Here is a 19,819-nt window from a genome sequence, read left to right as displayed (position 1 = left end):
TAATTTTAATACAGTTGACCCATGACACTAATTTGGGTTGTCTTTGGTTCAGAATTTCAGGTGTGCATACAAGTCTGTTCAACTTGTGCAACTAAAGCATCAGTTTTGCAAGTAGCTGTTTTTAAATTCAGTAGAATGAGAACAACGTTATAGAAAAGTACACTGCATTTTCACATCTCCTTTTGCTTTTACAATATTGTGTGCTTGTGAAGAAAATGCCATACTTTGGTAACGGTAGGTACGTTACAGTGAAAACCTGTGGTCATTTCCTGCTTACATTATTTTTTTCTAGCAAATGGGGAGTGACCATAGAAGAACTCATTTAAAAATAGAAAATAGTGGAAATCTACAGTCAGCATCTGGAAGAGAAAGACGGGTTAACATTTTGGATGTTTCTCTATTTTAGTTGCTGTTTTTTTCAATCATTTTCTATTTGAATTTCAGATATCTATCATTCACGGGTGCTCATTTCTGTTACAGAAACATTACTATCTGTTAAGCTGTATGCTAATAAAGTGTAGATATAACTTGATATTTTTTAATTTTGTAGAAAGAAGCACAGCTCCCAATGCAACAGAAAAATACAAAGCACAATTCTGTGAGCAGGCCTCACTGAATCGAGGACTTAGTAAGTCTATGGGGTTCTTGGCGATTACTGAGAGGGTATCAGAAGTGGACTCTTACGACACAGCCTCTGGACATGAGGGTGCAATAGACGTATACTACAAGCATCGATCTAGACCTAATGGTTTGGAGAGGAAGCCCAATTTCAGTGGTGATTCCGGTCGTAGGAAGCTCTGGACCTCCACAGTTGATCTGGGTTATTATGGTACTAAAATAATGACACCTGGGGATAATACTCATCGACGCAGCCTTTGTCCACAGGGGATAGGCAGGCAGATTAAGAATACCTCCCAAGCCAGAGAGGTAAAATACACAGACGTTGGGCAAGTACCAGCTACACTTGGTCTTCAAAGATCTCACCAAACGTCGGAACTTTCTATCTCGTCTGCTCTTTCGGGTGCTTATGAAAGGATTAAAGAACGGCAGAAGAAATTACGAGTTCTGAGAGAGGCAATGGATGTGGATGGTGAGCACAGCACTATGTATTCTTTACATATCATCATCCTTACTAAGATTTAAAAGAATTCCAAATGTAGAGATTATTTTTGATGGATGAAGGAGAGTATTTGATATTGATATCGTGTTTTCTTAACAGCAATTCTGGATTAGAGAATATTGCAATACTATTGAGTCCCTTTTTCCCGTGCCACTAGCTCCTTTTTTAATCTATTTTTGTATTATCAGTTTTCTTTTAGGTTTTCTGTGATCTTTCTTCTTTATTCTATTTGAGGGCATCTAGAAATAGGAAACACGTACACTTAGGGGGACAGAACTTGCCAAGGAGGAAGTTGCAAAAGATGTAGGACTGTTGGTTGATTCGTCACGTATCATGTTCAAACATTGTGAGGTATCCTATCCTGCACCAAGTCCTGTTCTCTCACACCCCTGTGCTCACTGACCTGTGTAGGCTCCCTGGTATCCAATGCCTCTGATTTAATATTCTGATCCTCATGTTAAATTCCTTTCACGGCCTCACCCATCCTTGTAATATTCTCCAGCTCTAGAACTTTGTGCTCATCTAACTCTAGCTTAAGAACATAAGAACATAAGAAATAGGAGCAGGAGTAGGTCAATCGGCCCCTCGAGCCTGCTCCGCCATTCAATAAGATCATGGCTGATCTGATCCTAACCTCAAATCTAAATTCATGTCCAATTTCCTGCCCGCTCCCCGTAACCCCTAATTCCCTTTACTTCTAGGAAACTGTCTATTTCTGTTTTAAATTTATTTAATGATGTAGCTTCCTGGGGCAGCAAATTCCACAGACCTACTACCCTCTGAGTGAAGAAGTTTCTCCTCATCTCAGTTTTGAAAGAGCAGCCCCTTATTCTAAGATTATGCCCCCTAGTTCCAGTTTCACCCATCCTTGGGAACATCCTTACCGCATCCACCCGATCAAGCCCCTTCACAATCTTATATGTTTCAATAAGATCGCCTCTCATTCTTCTGAACTCCAATGAGTAGAGTCCCAATCTACTCAACCTCTCCTCATATGTCCGCCCCCTCATCCCCGGGATTAACCGAGTGAACCTTCTTTGTACTGCCTCGAGAGCAAGTATGTCTTTTCTTAAGTATGGACACCAAAACTGTATGCAGTATTCCAGGTGCGGACTCACCAATACCTTATACAACTGCAGCAATACCTCCCTGTTTTTATATTCTATCCTCCTAGCAATAAAGGCCAACATTCCGTTGGCCTTCTTGATCACCTGCTGCACCTGCATACTAACTTTTTGATTTTCTTGCACTAGGACCCCCAGATCCCTTTGTACTGCAGTACTTTCCAGTTTCACGCCATCAAGATAATAACTTGCTCTCTGATTTTTCCTGCCAAAGTGCATAACCTCACATTTTCCAATATTGTATTGCATCTGCCAAATCTCCGCCCACTCACCCAGCCTGTCTATATCCCCTTGTAGGTTTTTTATGTCCTCCTCACTCTCTACTTTCCCTCCCACCTTTGTATCATCTGCAAACTTTGATATGTTACACTCGGCCCCCTCCTCCAAATCGTTAATATAGATTGTAAAGAGTTGGGGACCCAGCACCGACCCCTGCGGAACACCACTGGCTACTGGTTGCCAGTCCGAGAATGAACCATTTATCCCAACTCTCTGCTTCCTGTTGGATAACCAATCCAGATTACCCCCAATCCAGTGATTCTTTATCTTGAGCAATAATCTTTTATGTGGCACCTTGTCGAATGCCTTCTGGAAGTCTAAATACACTACGTCCACTGGTTCCCCTTTATCCACCCTGTACGTTATGTCCTCAAAGAACTCAAGCAAATTTGTCAGACATGACTTCCCCTTCATAAAGCCATGCTGACTTTGTCCTATTAAATTATGTTTATCCAAATGTTCCACTACTGTCTCCTTAATAATAGACTCCAAAGTTTTACCCACCACAGATGTTAGGCTAACTGGTCTATAATTCCCAGCCTTCTGCCTACTACCCTTTTTAAATAAGGGTGTTACATTAGCAGTTTTCCAATCTGCCGGGACCTTTGCCGAGTCCAGAGAATTTTGGAAAATTATTACCAAAGCATCCACAATCCCTACTGCCACTTCCCTCAAGACCCTAGGATGTAAGCCATCAGGTCCAGGGGATTTATCCGCCTTGAGTCCCATTAATTTACTGAGTACCAATTCCTTAGTGATTTTGATCGTATTTAGCTCCTCCCCCCCTCGAGCCCCCTGTTTGTCCAGTGTTGGGATATTCTTAGTGTCCTCTACCGTAAAGACTGAAACAAAATATTTGTTCAGCATTTTTGCCATCTCCATGTTTCCCACCATTAATTTCCCGGTCTCATCCTCTAAGGGACCTACGTTTGCCTTAGCCACCCTTTTTCTTTTTATATAACTGTAGAAACTCTTGCTATCTGTTTTTATATTTTTTGCTAATTTATTTTCATAATCTATCTTCCCTTTCTTAATCAATCGTTTAGTTACTTTTTGCTGTCTTCTGAAGACTTCCCAATCTTCTATCCTCCCACTAAGTTTGGCTACCTTATATGTCCTCGTTTTTAGTCGGATACTATCCTTAATTTCTTTACTTAGCCACGGATGGCTGTCATTTCTTTTACACCCTTTTTTCCTCAGTGGAATATATATTTTTTTAAAGTTGTAAAATAACTCCTTAAATGAACACCCCTGCTCATGTACCGTCTTATCCTTGAATCTATTTTCCCAGTCCACTTTAATCAATTCCGCTCTCATACCATCATAGTCTCCTTTATTCAAGCTCAGTACGCTTGTTTGAGAACCAGCCTTCTCACCCTCTAATTGGAAATGGAATGTAACCATGTTATGGTCACTCATTCCAAGCGGATCCTTAACTAGGACATTATTAATTAATCCTGGCTCATTACACAGGACCAGGTCCAAGGTTGCCTGCCCCCTTGTAGGATCAGTTACATGCTGCTCAAGAAATCCATCCCTAATACACTCAATAAACTCTTCCTCAAGGCTGCCCTGCCCAATTTGATTTGTCCAGTTAATATGATCGTTAAAATCCCCCATAATTATAGCTGTTCCCTTATTACATGCCCCGACTATTTCCTGATTAGGAGGCCTATATACTACGCCCACTAGTGTTTTTTTCCCCTTATTATTCCTTATCTCTACCCAAACTGTTTCGTTATCCTGATCCTTTGTCCCAATATCATTTCTCTGTATTACAGTGATTCCTTCCTTTATTAACATAGCCACCCCACCTCCCCTTCCTTCCCGCCTGTCCTTCCTGATTGTTAAATACCCTGGCATATTTAATTCCCAGTCGTTGTCACCCTGCAGCCATGTTTCTGTAATGGCCACAAGATGATACCCATACGTAGTTATTTGTGCCGTTAACTTGTCCATTTTGTTACGAATGCTACGTGCATTCAGATAAAGAACTTTCAAATATGTTTTGTGACACTTCGTTCCTGCTTTTTCCTTTTTTAACACTTTACCTTTTACTCCATACCTTCTGTCCCTTCCTGACACACTTTCCTCTGTCTCCCTGCTCCAGTTCCCAACCCCCTGCCACAGCTTTGATGCTGGGTTAATCGCCTTGCACCATCTAGTTTTTATTTTATCTGTCGTGCCTAAAGTACACTTTCTTTCCGCTGCTCTATGCTTTTCCCTTTCACTTGTTCTTGAACAACTGTTTGTACTATTTGTATTGTAGATTTCCCCTGGGTCTTCCCCTCTCTTGCTGCTCTCAACTTTACTCCCTTCTGACTCCCCGCTCAGGTTCCCATCCCTCTGCCACTCTAGTTTAAACCTTCCCCAACAGCACCAGCAAACACCCCCGCGATGACATTGGTCCCGGTCCTGCTCGGGTGTAAACCGTCACGCTTGTACAGGTCCCACCTTTCCCAGAACCAGTCCCAATGTCCCAGGAATCTAAATCCCTCCCTCCTACACTATCCCTGCAGCCACGCATTCATCCTGTCTATTCTCCTGTTCCTATACTCACTAGCACTTGGCACCGGTAGTAATCCTGAGATCACTACCTTTGAAGTCCTGCTTTTTAATTTATCTCCTAACTCCTTAAATTCACCTTGCAGGACCCCATCCCTTTTTTTACCTATGTCGTTGGTACCAATATGGACCACGACTACTGGCTGTTCACCCTCCCCCTCCAGAATGCCCTGCAGCCGCTCCGTGACATCCTTGACCCTAGCACCAGGGAGGCAACATACCATCCTGGAGTCACGTTTGCGGCTGCAGAAACGCCTATCTGTTCCCCTTACAATTGAATCCCCTATCACTATAGCCCTGTCACTCTTCTTCCTCCCCTCCTGTGCAGTAGAGCCACCCGTGGTGCCCCGAACCTGGCTCTTGCTGCTTTCCCCTGATAAGCCATCTCCCCCAACAGTAAAGCAGAATATCTGTTTTGAGAGCTTCTCGTGCATTCCCCGCTCCCATCACCCCACCACTGATGGCTGTGCCTTCAGCCATCTAGGCTGTTAACTCTGGAATTCCTTCCCTAAACCCCTCTGCCCATCCATCACCCTCTCCCCCTTTAAGACCTTCCTTAAAACCCATCTCTTTGACCAAGCCTTTAGTCACCCCTCTTAATACCTCCTTTGTTGGCTTTGCGTCAATTTTTGTCTGATTTCACTTCTGAGAAGCACCTTGGGACGATTTACTACATTAAAGACACTATATAAATGCATATTGTTGATAGTTACGACAGATATCAGGAAGTATTTATTTACATAGGTGAACAGCAGTTGAAACAGGGCATCAGGAAAAGTTATTGAGACTACAACACCAGACTCTTTTTAAAAAAAACAAGTAGATGGTGTGTTTTTCCTATTAATTCTTGAGATGTGGGCATCACTGGCAAGGCTGGTATTTATTCTCCATCCCTAATAGAGAGACAGTAGGGTTTGTGTTCTGGAAGGATGAGATGAAATGGGCTGAAGGGAGTTTTCTTTTATCCAAACTGATCTTGTGACATATGTGTTCCTCCTCTTTCTCTTAACAGAAAGTGCTTTTTTTGGTGGAAATGACTGCTTTTATCTAATAAAGGGAAAAATTGCAAATTCTGGAAATCTGAAATAAAAATAGAAATGTTACAAATAAACAGCAGGTTAGTCAGCATCTGTGACGATAAAATACAAGTTGTAACATTTCAGGTGTGTAACTCGTCATTGGCACTTGTTTCTTTTTCTTTTCCTTTTTAAGGCTTTGCCCTTAACTCCAACACATTTTCATGACTTCATCCTATGTGGCTTACAGTGTGAGATGCTTCTGTGGAAAGACCGTTTTCTGTAATCAAACTCGTTTTCTGATGAAGGGTTACACACCTGAAATGTCATTCACCCAAGTTAATCCTATGCAGCTGCTGACTAACCTGCTGTATATTTCCTGCAATTTTTGTCTTTAGTATTAAAGTTTTTTAGAACACGATATGCCTGTAAACTTGCAATCAAGAACTTTATATACAGCAGTAGCATAAAGTGCTGAAAACATGTTGATGTTAGAAAGGGGGTAAAGTCTTAAAGGGGAACGTAACTCCATCACTGGTGGGTAGTTACCCATAGAGTCCATCTTTGGTTCTTTACTTTTTATTACTTTTGGAATTATTTTAGTTTACAGAACTCCTTTGTGAAGCATTAAGGGGTCAATAGTAACACCCTCCCCCTCCGAAACGTGACCTCAACCAGCCGCGTACACGCTGGCCACCATTTTGACGGCAGTGGGTTGCAAGGCGTGTGTATGCCCCATCTTGGAGAGGCGGGACACTTCATTATAATATTTAAATCAGGCTTCCACAGCGTAATCAGAGCTTGATTTAAATTTAACGGTTGCCAGCCAAGTTTCCCGGGCTCAGGAAACTTGGCAGTGAAATGGAGACGGCAGCTGCCGCAATCAGCCGACCCTCCCCCCAACCTCCGATCGCGAGCTCCAGCCCCTCAATCGCACAACCCCGCCCCCGTCCAAGCCCCCGTTAAATTCAGCAGGACCTTCACATCCCCAGGATTTCCGGATTTCCCCCGCGCTCCCTCCCTATAAATATCAGGACCTAAGTGTCTATTTACAGTAGCAGTGTGTGAAAGATGTATGCTGCTGCATGAAATGGATAGAGCTTCAGGGAACTTTTGTACCAATGTAGGTCATTCAACACATAAGAAAGAAGGTAAGTACCTGCTAGCTGAAGTCCCGTAAGACAAAATAAACTTATTTGACAAAGCTGGCTTTTATTATCCCTCCATTGTGGATTGAAATCAATGGTTTACAGTATAAGGTGCTTCTGTTGAAAAGCTGTTTAATTGGAGTCATGTGGTGGATAAAAGAATTCCAGGCATTGCTGTGTTATGCCCAGGTCTTAACATTTGGTTGCAAGGTTAATTGGATTGAGAGGGGAGGGGGTGCCTTATAAAGTGTTAGCCTCGTCACCTTCGCTAACGTCGTGATGCCATAGCCCTGCACCGACAGCAACAATGATGAGCTCATTCCAGGCACCAGTTCAAGATCTGCAAGCCATCTGACCTTTTAATTCAGTCATGTGGGCAGTATGCAGGGATGGCAGTTTGATACACAAGTCGCCACAGTGACGTCTGTTGTTGGCTAAAGATGTTAATGCTGGTTTTAGAGTCAGCCTCTCACCTGTTTACACTGTGCCAGAGGAGTTACTTAAAACCTTATGGTTAGTTGTCCCTTTAATATATATGGATTGGAGGCATTTAAAGCATATCAGGCTTGATGTGGTATAAGGAAGATAGCATAAGATCCAATACTTTTTAAATGCACTTCCATTACAGAAATCGCAGCCTTGTATTGGCCTGAGACTTGTTTGTCAGTCTTTACTACCTCCTTTCTTTGCATTGTTTTTGTCATCAAATAAGGCTGTGTCAGTGGGAGTTGTATAGTCCCATTCCCCTGCTCTTTCTCCATAGCCCTGCAAATCTTTTGTTTTCAAGTATATATCCAATTCCCTTTTCAAAGTTACTATTGAATCTGCTTCCACCATCCTTCATAACAATGCATTCCAGATCACAACAACTCGCTGCGTAAAAAAAATTCTCCTCTTCGCCCCCTGGTTCTTTTGCCGGTTATCTTAAATCTGTGTCCTCTGGTTATCGACCCTCCTGCCAGTGGAAATAGTTTCTCCCTATCTATTCTATCAAAACCCTTCACAATTTTGAACATCTCTGTTACATCTCCACTTAACCTTCTCTGTTCTAAGGAGAACAACCCCAGCCTCTCCAATCCCTCCACATAACTGAAGTCCCTCATCCCTAGTACCATTCTAGTAAATCTCCTCTGCACCCTCTCTAAGGCCTTGACATTCTTCCTAAGTGTGGTGCCCAGGATTGGAAACAATACTCCAGCTGGGGCCTAACCAGTGATTTATAAAGATTACTGATGGACTGGACTAGTACATGGGGGAAGTGGATGGAGGTCGCTCAATGTAAAAGTGCAGACCCCACAAATATCAATCAATAGATGAAACACACCAGTTTAAAAATGTAACTATTTTTGATGTCTGTCACTACTGAGAGTAAACACTTATTCAAATGGGTTCAGTAGCTGTGTCATTCTTACTCATCATAAAGGTAATTTCTAATATTTCCCATGTTGATGGCCCTGAGACTGAACTGAATTTAAATCCCTTTAACATAAACACAATCTCCATACGAAAAGTAATACTTTGAACACAAAAAAGGAAACAGTTTTAAAGAGAAATTTACGTGGCAAAATATCATCATATTTTAATACAATTAATACATGTAAAAGTTATTACATGTTAAAACTTCATGGTTTAGTAGATCTCATAGGGCAGTTGTAGGGGGTACTACAATTAGTCTTCGTACCCGTGAGTTGAGGAGGGCAAAAGCCAGGGCTCAGGTTCTTGGTTGCTATCCATTGCTGAAAATTGCACATTGAGCTTGGCTGTGGTTATTTTTTCCACCTGCACCGCAGTTAAATAACCTGCTGTCTTGGCTCACACATGAAATAAGGACATGACAGGCATTAAGAGTTGTAAACAATTTTACAACACCAAGTTATAGTCCAGCAATTTTATTTTAAATTCACAAGCTTTCGGAGGCTTCCTCCTTCGTCAGGTGAACGATGTTTTTCACATCGTTCACCTGACGAAGGAGGAAGCCTCCGAAAGCTTGTGAATTTAAAATAAAATTGCTGGACTATAACTTGGTGTTGTAAAATTGTTTACACTTGTCAACCCCAGTCCATCACCGGCATCTCCGCATTAAGAGTTGTGACCTCTTCTCAGAGGCAACAGATTTTTAAAATATTTTTTGGAAGTGAAATATGAATATGTTACAGTACATGCAGGGTGCTAACATACGAACATAGTTGCCGACATCAGACTGTTATAGACGGTGAGTTTGTTAGAAGGCAGATGTGCATCTCTGCTAAAATGAATCAAAATGTGTATCTCTCTTGCATTGATTGTGGGAAGGTATGTATTTTCAGAAAGAAGTTTGTTGCTGGAAATAAGTGAACATTAACAGTTCCTGTAGAAACATAGAAAATAGGAGCCAGGAGCAGGCCATTCGGCCCTTTGAGCCTGCTCCGTCATTCAATATGATCAGGGCTGATCCTCGATCTCAATACCATATTCCCGCACTCTCCCTATATCCCTTGATGCCTTTTGTATCTAGAAAACAATCTATCTATCTCCTTCTTAAATATATTCAGCGACTTGGCCTCCACATCCTTCTGGGGTAGAGAATTCCACAGGTTCACCACCCTCTTTGAGTGAAGAAATTTCTGCTCATCTCAGTCCGAAATGTCCTACTCCGTATCCTGAGACTGTGATCCATCGTTCTGGACCCCCCAGCCAGAGGAAACATCCTCCCTGCATCCAGTCTGTCTAGCCCTATCAGAATTTTATACGTTTCAATGAGATCCCCTCTCATTCTTCTAAAGTCTGGTGAATACAGGCCTAGTCAACCCAATCTCTCCTCATACGACATCCTGCCATCCCAGGAATTAGTCTGGTGAACCTTCGCTGCACTCCCTCTATGGCAAGTATATCCTTTCTTAGGTAAGGAGACCAAAACTGCACACAATACTCTGGGTGTGGTCTCACCAAAGGCACTGTATAACTGCAGTAAGACATCCTTGCTCCTGTACTCAAATCCTCTTGCAATGAAGGCCAACAGAGGGTGGTTGTAGAGGGTTGTTTTTCAAATTGGAGGTCTGTGACCAGCGGTGTGCCTCAGGGATCGGTGCTGGGTCCGCTGATATTTGTTATTTATATTAATGATTTGGATGAGAATTTAGGAGGCATGGTTAGTAAGTTTGCAGATGACACCAAGATTGGTGGCATTGTGGACAGTGAAGAAGGTTATCTAGGATTGCAACGGGATCTTGATAAATTGGGCCAGTGGGCCGATGAATGGCAGATGGAGTTTAATTTAGATAAATGTGAGGTGATGCATTTTGGTAGATCGAATCGGGCCAGGACCTACTCCGTTAATGGTAGGGCGTTGGGGAGAGTTATAGAACAAAGAGATCTAGGAGTACAGGTTCATAGCTCCTTGAAAGTGGATTCACAGGTGGATAGGGTGGTGAAGAAGGCATTCAGCATGCTTGGTTTCATTGGTCAGAACATTGAATACAGGAGTTGGGATGTCTTGTTGAAGTTGTACAAGACATTAGTAAGGCCACACTTGGAATACTGTGTACAGTTCTGGTCACCCTATTATAGAAAGGATATTATTAAACTAGAAAGAGTGCAGAAAAGATTTACTAGGATGCTACCGGGACTTGATGGTTTGACTTATAGGGAGAGGTTGGATAGATTGAGACTTTTTTCCCTGGAGAGTAGGAGGTTTAGGGGTCATCTTATAGAAGTCTATAAAATAATGAGGGGCATAGATAAGATAGATAGTCAAAATCTTTTCCCAAAGGTAGGGGAGTCTATAACGAGGGGGCATAGATTTAAGGTGAGAGGGGAGAGATACAAAAGGGTCCAGAGGGGCAATTTTTTCACTCAAAGGGTGGTGAGTGTCTGGAACGAGCTGCCAGAGGCAGTAGTAGAGGCGGGTACAGTTTTGTCTTTTAGAAAGCATTTGGACAGTTACATGGGTAAGATGGGTATAGAGGGATATGGGCCAAGTGCAGGCAACTGGGACTAGCTTAGTGGTATAAACTGGGCGACATGGACATGTTGGGCCGAAGGGCCTGTTTCCATGTTGTAAACTTCTATGATTCTAAGATTCTAACATACCATTTGCCTTCCTGACTGCTCGCTGCACCTGCATGTTTGTTTTCAGTGACTGGTGTACAAGGCCACCCAGGTCCCTTTGTACATCAACATTTCCCCATCTATCACCATTTGAATAATACTCTTCCTTTCTGTTTTTCCTTCTGAAGTGGATAACTTCACATTTATCCATGTTATACTGCATCTGCCACGTATTTGCCCACTCACTCAACTTGTTTAAATCGCCTTGAAGCCTCTTTACATCCTCCTCACAACTCACAATCCCACCTAGTTTTTGTCAGCAAACTTGGAAATATTACATTTGGTTCCCTCATCCAAATCATTGATATATATTGTGAATACCTGGGTCCCAAGCACTGATCCCTGCGGTACCCCACTAGTCACCACCTGTCACCCCGAAAAAGACCCATTTATTCCTACTCTCTGTTTCCTGTCTGTTAACCAATTTTCAATCCATGCCTGTACATTACCCCCAATCCCATGTGCTTTAATTTTGCACACTAACCTCTAACCTCAGAGGCCTTCTGAAAATCCAAATACACCACATCTACTGGTTCTCCCTTATCTATTCTAACAGTTACATCCTCACAAAACTCCAGTAGGTTTGTCAAACACGATTTCCCTTTCATAAATCCATGTTGACTTTGTCTAATCCCACTGATATTTTCTAAGTGTCCTGTTATCACATCCTTTATAATAGACTCTAGATTCTTCATCCTTCAACCTTTTGTCTAGAGTTCCCCTATACCATGGGCGTTTCTTTGGCTGAGATTAAGCTGGAGACCTGTCTCCAAGCCTTTAATATTGCCAGTGTGTAGCTGGCAGCTTGGTTGGTTATATGGCTATATAGTGTCCATGGTTATTAGTGCTCTAGTCCCATGCTACCTGTGGGATGATGACTATTGTCTTCCCTTAATGGAGAACGTTGAGAGTGATAATTTCCTTGTGCAGAGAAAAGAGTGGATCGTGAACCGAGTGGGAACTTGAGCATTTGGTGAGAGTGGGAATTAGATGTAGAAGGGGAAGGAGGTGGTAATTTTTTTTTTTAAAAAGCAACAAAAAAAACCCAAAACAAACTAAAATGTAATTAACTATAAATAAATATAGACTAAGATATGGCAGAGCTGGTTGTGTGTTTGGACTGCAGTATGTGGGAGTTTGTGGACAGCGAGAATGTCCTGAGCGAACACATCTGCAGTAGATGTCTCCGCTCAGAGTCATTGAGCTGGAGTGTGAATTGGAGACACTCCGACGCAAAAGGGAGGGGGAGGAGTATCTGGACAGTTTGCTCCAGACCTCGGTCACACCTCGTAGAGAGGTACAGGATCAGAACGGGGTTAGTGTGACCGATAGTGTACGGAATAAGGGGAACCCAGGTGACATAGAGAACGAGGATCCGCAGAAACTGATCCTATCCAACAGGTACAATGTACTTGCTACCTGTGAGGATAAGGATAAAGACTGTCAGAAGGACAGCCAGAATTCTGACAATTGTGGGAGCTTGCTGTGCGCAAATTGGCTGCCACGTTTCCTACCTTACAACAGTGACTACGCTTCAAAAGTACTTCTTCGGCTGTAAAGCATGGTGGTACATCGTCAAGTCATGAAACACGCTATATAAAATGCAAGTTCTTTCTTTATAACCATTCGATAACAATGTGTTAGATTTCTATTACTCTATGCAACATCTCATGAATAGGACAAGGCAAATTAGTACAATACTTAATTCTTTTAATCACTAGATGTCTCTATAAGATGTCCTAAAGACTATACACACCACGTAGTCTTAATAAAATGTAGCAATAACAACTAACCCAGTGATAACTGGTAATGCTCTAGTCTGGCTTTGTCTACACCTTCAGTTATTTCCCATGCTGTCCATCTTGGCCTGCTTCAGAAGCTACAGCCCCGATATTTACTGGAAGGTGGGGAGAGAGGGGGGAGGTTTAGCGGCTGGGAAACCTGGAAATACGGGTTGGATATTGTTGGGGTGGGGGGGGGGTCATCGGAGATCATGGATTGGGCATCAGTGGGGTGTCGAAGATCGCGGATAGGACATCGGGTGGGGGCTCGGAGTTCGCGGGTCAGACATCGGGGGGTTGGACTTTGCGGATCGGACAACGGTGGTGGGGGGGGTCCGATCGATAGAGAATATTTTCAGACAACATTGTGATGCATACATAGTAAGAACCCTATTTTTCTGCAAACGCTGACCATCTTTATTCATAATGATTGCGCCGTAACCTCTTTCCTGTTGCTAGATTAAGATTCTAATTTACAATTAGATTAGCTTGGTGCACCAGGAGGAAGCACTCCTAATCCTCCTGGCCCACATGCAGTGCTGGAAAGGCACTTAACTGTTCGATTGGCCATTTTAGCCTTCCTTCAGCTGTTGGGTTTCCTGAGGCCTGGGAAACACAGCCAGCTAACGTTAAATCTAAAACACAGCTAAAATGTGAGGCACGGAACCTCATTAAAATATTTAAATTTTGGACCCACCTCCGGAGATCAGGTTAGATGCCAGCTCCCAATCCCCACTCCTCCCGCACCCCCCCCCCCCCCCAACCCACCTCCGTTAAAACCGGAAGTAGGCAGGTTGGGGTCGGGTTTCCCATTTTAAAATTTTTATCCTCCCCCTCCCATCCTGGGGGCTTAAAATTACCCCCTTTTATTGTATCAATGAATCAAAGCTAAACAGGATATTGATGCTTGCTCCATTCATTTCTCTTGCCTTTTACATCCCCCAACCCCCTCCCCTCTCACAAAACTGGCTCTGCTGATGGGGTCTGTTTAGATCTGGACATTATTGAGTGTCAAATTTCAAGTTGCACACTTAAAGGATCAAACAAAATAAAATGAAAAGGTTTAAAAAAAACTTGTCAATCTGACACACAGCCAAAAAAATGTTGCAATTAACCTGACTGGTTGCATAATTTTTTTTAAAAGTGGGATTTGTGTACCTAAAAGCAGATAGAGTACATTAATTTAATTTGGTGAAATTTAATGTCTGGTGAAGCTGCAGAACATGCTGTCCAACACAAATTGAATGTTCCCTGGCATGCATTCAGTCCACGTGGAAAGAGATTGTCCTGATGAAAAGTGTTTTTCAAGAGGATGAATTGCTAGAACAATGTAACTATTGTGTAAGCTCACTTGATTTCCAATTATGTACAAAGCCTTCAGATCTTTCTCGGGCATATTCCTCTTACTTTGATGTGCACTTTTACAGTGCAAGCACTGAACTCGTCCATTTTATCATGGAGGGAATTTTTCAGTCCATGCCTTGAACGTAAAAGCTTTAACAGATGAACAATTGATAGGTATGAGCTACAGAAGCTTCACTTACAGGTTCCCATAACAACACCTTTTATTTGGAGGAAGTGAGTGGAGTCAAAGGAGAAGTTGTTCAATTAAGAACAAGTTCAGCCAGGCGGAGGAGGGTGGTGGTGGATGGGGACTGGTTGGGCCTCCATTCAAGGAAGAAGCAGAGAGCCCGCAGGCTGTCCTGGTGGGGGATGGAGGTTTAGAGGGACTGGATGTCCATGGTGAAAAGGAGACGGGTAGGGCTGGGAAACAGTTTGTGGTGGAAGGTGTTGGAAGAGTCACAGATGTAGGTCGGAAGAGACTGGACAAGGGGAGAAAAAATAAAGTTGAGATGGGAAGAAATAACTTCTGTGGGGCAAGAACAGGCTGAAATAATGGGTCTACTTAGGCAGTCCTGTTTGTGGATCTTGGGAAGGAGGTAGAAGTGGGCTGTGCGGATTTGGGGAACTACGAAGTTGGAGGATGTGATTGGGCGGGGGGGGGGGGGGGGAAGTGAGGAATGGGGAGGAGAGATTTCCAGGGGAGATGGTGTCAGTGACGGTCTGGGAAATAATGGCTTGATGTTCAGTGTTCGGGTCATGGTCCAGGGGGAGGTCGGAGGAGGTGTCCATGAGTTGGCGTTCAGTGTCCGCAAGGTACAAGTCTGTGCGCCAAACAACAACAGTGCTGCCCTTGTCAGTAAATTGCAATTTTAACTCTATTATTTTCTTTATTCCCCACAGATGTAAAACTTTATTAACATATACTTGGCACAGCTTCTGTTTTGAGAATATAACCTCAAGACTGTGCTTACTCCCATAGCATAGCTGTCAGCTAAGCAGTTTTATAGTGCAGGGGAGTTGAAAGAATATACTTAACACTGAATTAATTCTGCCCTAGTAGCATTATAAATTTACATTCAGTTACATAGAGTCTACAGGACAGAAACAGGCCATTCAGCCCAACTGGTCTATGTCAGTGGTTATGCGCCACACGAGCCTCCTCCCTCCCTACTTCATCTACCCCTATCAGCATACCCTTCTATTCCTTTCTCCTTCGTATCCTTATCTAGCTTCCCCTTAAATGCATCCATGCTATTTGCCTCAACTACTCCTTGTGAAAAACAGAATATTTTTAAATGTAATTATTAAATGTTGGTGGTTAGAGGGACTTCGGTGTCCTTGTACACAAAACACAAAGTTAACATGCATGTACAGCAAGCAATTAGGAAGGCAAATGGCTCGATGGTCTTTACTGCAAGGGGTTGGAGTACAAGAGTAAGGAAGTCTTGCTGCAATTGTACACGGCTTTGGTGAGACCACACCTGGAGTAGTAAATACAGTTTTGGTCTCCTTTACCTAAGGAAGGATATACTTGCCTCAGAGGTGGTGCAACGAAGGTTCACTAGATTAATTCCTGGAATGGGAAGGTTGTCCTATGAGGAGAGATTGAGTAGAATGGGCCTATACTCTCTGGAGTTTAGAAGAATGAGAGGTGATCTCATTGAAACATATAAAATTATTAGAAGGCTTGACAGGATAGATGCTGAGAAGCTGTTTCCCCTGGCTGGAGAGTCTAGAACTGGGTCATAGTCTCAAGATAAGTGGTCAGCCATTTAGGACTGAAATGAGAAAAAATGTCTTCACTCAGAGGGTTGTGAATCTTTGAAATTCTCTACCCCAGAATGCTATAGATGCTCAGTCGTTGAGTAGATTCAAGACTGAGATCGATAGATTTTTGGACTCTAGGGAAATCAAGGAATATGGGGATCAGGCGAGAAAGTGGAGTTAAGGTCAAAGATCAGCCATGATCTCATTGAATGGCGGAGCAGGCTCAAGGGGCCGTATGGCCTACTGCTGCTCCTATTTCTTATGTTGTTATGTGGTGCGTTCCACATTCTTAACACTGGGTAAAGAAGTTTCTCCTGAATTCCCTATTAGATTTATTAGTGACTATCTCATATTGATGACCTCTAGTTTTGGAGTCTCCCACAAGTGGAAACATTTTCTCTACATCTACCCTATCAAACCCTATCATTATCTTAAAGACCTCTATTAGGTAACTCCTCAGTCTTCTCTTTTCTATAGAAATAGCCAAAACCTGTTTAGTCTTTCCTGATAAGTATATCCTCTCAATTCTGGTATCATCCCTTGTGAATCTTGTTTGCATCTTTTCCAATGCCTCTATATCCTTTATATAATATGGAGACCAGAACTGTGCACAGTACTCCAAGTGTGGTTTCAGCAAGGTTCTATACAAATTTAACATAACTTCTCTGCTTTTCAATTCTATCCCTCTAGAAATGAACCCCAGTGCTTGGTTTGCTTTTTTATGGCCTTATTAACCTGTGTCGCTACTTTTAGTGATTTGTGTATCTGTACCCCTAGATCCCTTTGTTCCTCTACCTCATTTAGACTCTTATTACCCAAGCACTATGTGGTCTCCTTATTCTTCCTACCAAAATGCACCACCTCACACTTATCTATATTGAAATTTATTTGCCAATTACACGCCCATTCTGCAAGTTTATTAATGCCTTCTTGCATTTTAATTCATTCTTCCTTTGTATTAACTATACCCCCCAATTTTGTGTCGTCCACATATTTTAAAATTGCACTTCTGATTCTCGAATCCAAATCGTTGATATAAATAGTGAACAACAATGGTCCCAGCACCGAACCCTGTGGAACACCACTTCCCACCTTTTGCCAGAACCTTAACCCCTACTCTCTGTTGTCTGTTTTGTAACCAGCTTGCTATCCATTCTGCTACCTGTCCCTGACTCCACATGCTCTGACCTTAGTCATGAGTCTATAATGCAGTACCATATCAAAGGCCTTTTGAAAATCCAAATATATTACATCTACTGCATTACCCTTGTCTACTCTGTCTGTTACTTCTTCAAAGAATTCAATAAGCATGGTCTAGCATGACTTTTCCTTCTGAAATCTTTGTTATATTTTCATTTTCTAGATGTTTTTCTTTACATCTTTGTGTAAAGATTCCATTATCTTTCCTACCACCGACGTTAAGCTAACTGGTCTATGGTTCCCTGGACTTGTTCAATCTCCCTCTTTAAATATAGGAATAACATTAGCTGTCCGCCAGCCCTCTGGCACTATTCCCTTTTCTAAAGAATTTTTATATTTTTGTAATAGTGCCTCTGCTATCTCTTCCTCAACTTCTTTTCATATGCACAGATGCAATCCGTGCAGACCTGGGGTTTTATCCTCTCTACGTTTGATTAGTTTATCGATTATATCCCCCCTTAAATGTCTTTATACCTTTTTTGATCTCCTCTTCTAATGTCATACTCGCCTTGTTAGTCTCCCTGGTAAATACTGAGGCAAAGTAGCTATTCAATATTTCTGCCATTTTGCTGTCATTACCTGTGAGTTTATCTTGTGCATCCCTTGGTGGCCCTATCCATATCCTGATTTTTCTTTCGTTATTTATGTGTCTGAAAAGTATTTTACTATTTCTATTTCTATTTCTATTCCTTGATAATTTAATTTCGTAGTTCCTCTTTGCTTTCCTAATTGTTTTTTTGACATCTTTCCTAGCCTCTTCGTATTCCCTTTTGTCATTCTCTCCTTTATTGTCTGTGTACTTAGAGTATGCCTTTTTTTAGAGTCATAGAGAGTTATACAGCACGGATAGAGGCCCTTCGGCCCATCGTGTCCGCGCCGGCCATCAGCCCTGTCTACTCTAATCCCATATTCCAGCATTTATAGAGTCATAGGGCTCGATTTTAGGATCGTGTTTCCGGCGGGTTCCCAGCGGGGTGGCCCCGAAAATCCCGATATCCGGTCACGTGACCGGATCGCGACGAAATCCCGGCCACTTCCGGGTACCGCAGGCAATTAAAGCCAGCGGGGTTCCACTTGAGAGTACTTACCTTGCTCGTTGTGGTCAGTTAATGAGCTGAAGCAGCTGTCAAAAGAGGAAGTGTGGGATTTTCGGTTCAAGGCAGTGAGTTTCCCACACTGGGGGAAACAGTCTCCCTCCAACCAGGCGTGTTGCAGCCAGCAGCCTGTGGCAGGTGCCAAGGTGCGCTCCACGGGGGAGAGCCCTCACCCACGCAGGAGGCCACCGCGTCACATAGGGCAACCCCTGCCCTCCACCACCCCCCGCCAAGCCAGAGGACAGACCGACACGAAACCGCAGCCCCAGTCCGAGGAACCACACACCTACCCTGCACAACCCCTCAGACCAACACCTGCCAGTTGGGTGGTGTGTGGAGACCCTCGGAGGACGAAGAGCATGACCAGCACCAGCAGCCTCGCAGTCCACGCCGTCCGCCGCAGAGACGTGGATCCCCCCAACACGGTGGTGTTGCACGCCCACCTGCACAGCAGGAGGGAGGGCTACCGCAGAGAGAGACGCGTCGCAGAGGGCACTACCCTCGCCACAGGGTCCACAGACCGAGGCGCAGCTCCCCGGACCTCTCCGAGCAGCAGTGCAGAGGGAGGCGCAGATTCGCTCGACATGTAGTCGTGGAGATCTGCAGCCTCTTTCATGCCGAGCTGCTCCTGGCTGGCCCCAGCACCAACTGCTTACCTGTCGCTGGCAAAGTCACCACTGCCCTCCACACCTTCTCCTCCGCATCCTTCCAGGGTGCAGCCGGCTACACCGCCGATGTCGCTCAGTCGTCTGCGCGGACGAGCCCTGCAAATACACCTGCACCTACTCTGCAGTAACACGATGGGTGGCATCAGTGGTGGGTCCTCATAGTGATACCCAGGAGCGGGCATTATTGGACACAACGGACAGGATTCGCGGAGACATGGCAGTGGGGGTGTCAATATAATGTGTGCTGTTTGTTGCTCTGAAATTCAATATGGGTAACACCCATGACAAAACCTCAGACACCCTTGTGCACCCCCTTCATGCTGACGAGACGTTTGCCTTACGCTGCCTACTGCACATATGTGATGTATGCCCTGTGGCTGCAGCACAGGTGGTGGCAGGTTGAGTGAGGCTGGCCGTGAGGGAGATGCACGAGAGGGTGAGTATGGGATGGAGCAATGAGATTGTATGAGGATTGGGTTGCGTGTTAGTGGCAGGGTGAGTACTGGCGAGGTGAGTAGGTGGAGGTAAGATGAGGATGGGGTGTGAGTGGGTATGAAGGGTGATGTGACAGAATAGTGTTGGCGGTGCCGAAGGAGATGTGGGGTGGGGGCAGTGTTGTGGCAGACG

At 43.6% G+C, this 19,819-nt stretch overlaps 1 protein-coding gene across 5 annotated transcripts in view; it reads left to right on the top strand.

The window, feature by feature from the left end:
* The window catches only part of ptpn13 (protein tyrosine phosphatase non-receptor type 13), a 265,922-nt gene that overhangs the window by 92,856 nt on the left and 153,247 nt on the right, over window positions 1–19,819 (top strand). For all 5 annotated transcript variants that reach the window (XM_067990460.1, XM_067990453.1, XM_067990445.1 and 2 more), the window contains exon 7: window positions 551–1,090. In XM_067990460.1, the coding sequence (XP_067846561.1) occupies window positions 551–1,090 (540 nt within the window). The remainder of the gene's footprint in view (window positions 1–550; window positions 1,091–19,819) is intronic.

The sequence above is a fragment of the Heptranchias perlo genome, chromosome 1 (assembly GCF_035084215.1).
Source record: "Heptranchias perlo isolate sHepPer1 chromosome 1, sHepPer1.hap1, whole genome shotgun sequence".
Lineage (NCBI taxonomy): Eukaryota > Metazoa > Chordata > Chondrichthyes > Hexanchiformes > Hexanchidae > Heptranchias > Heptranchias perlo.
This window is presented reverse-complemented; position numbering and strand designations above follow the sequence as displayed.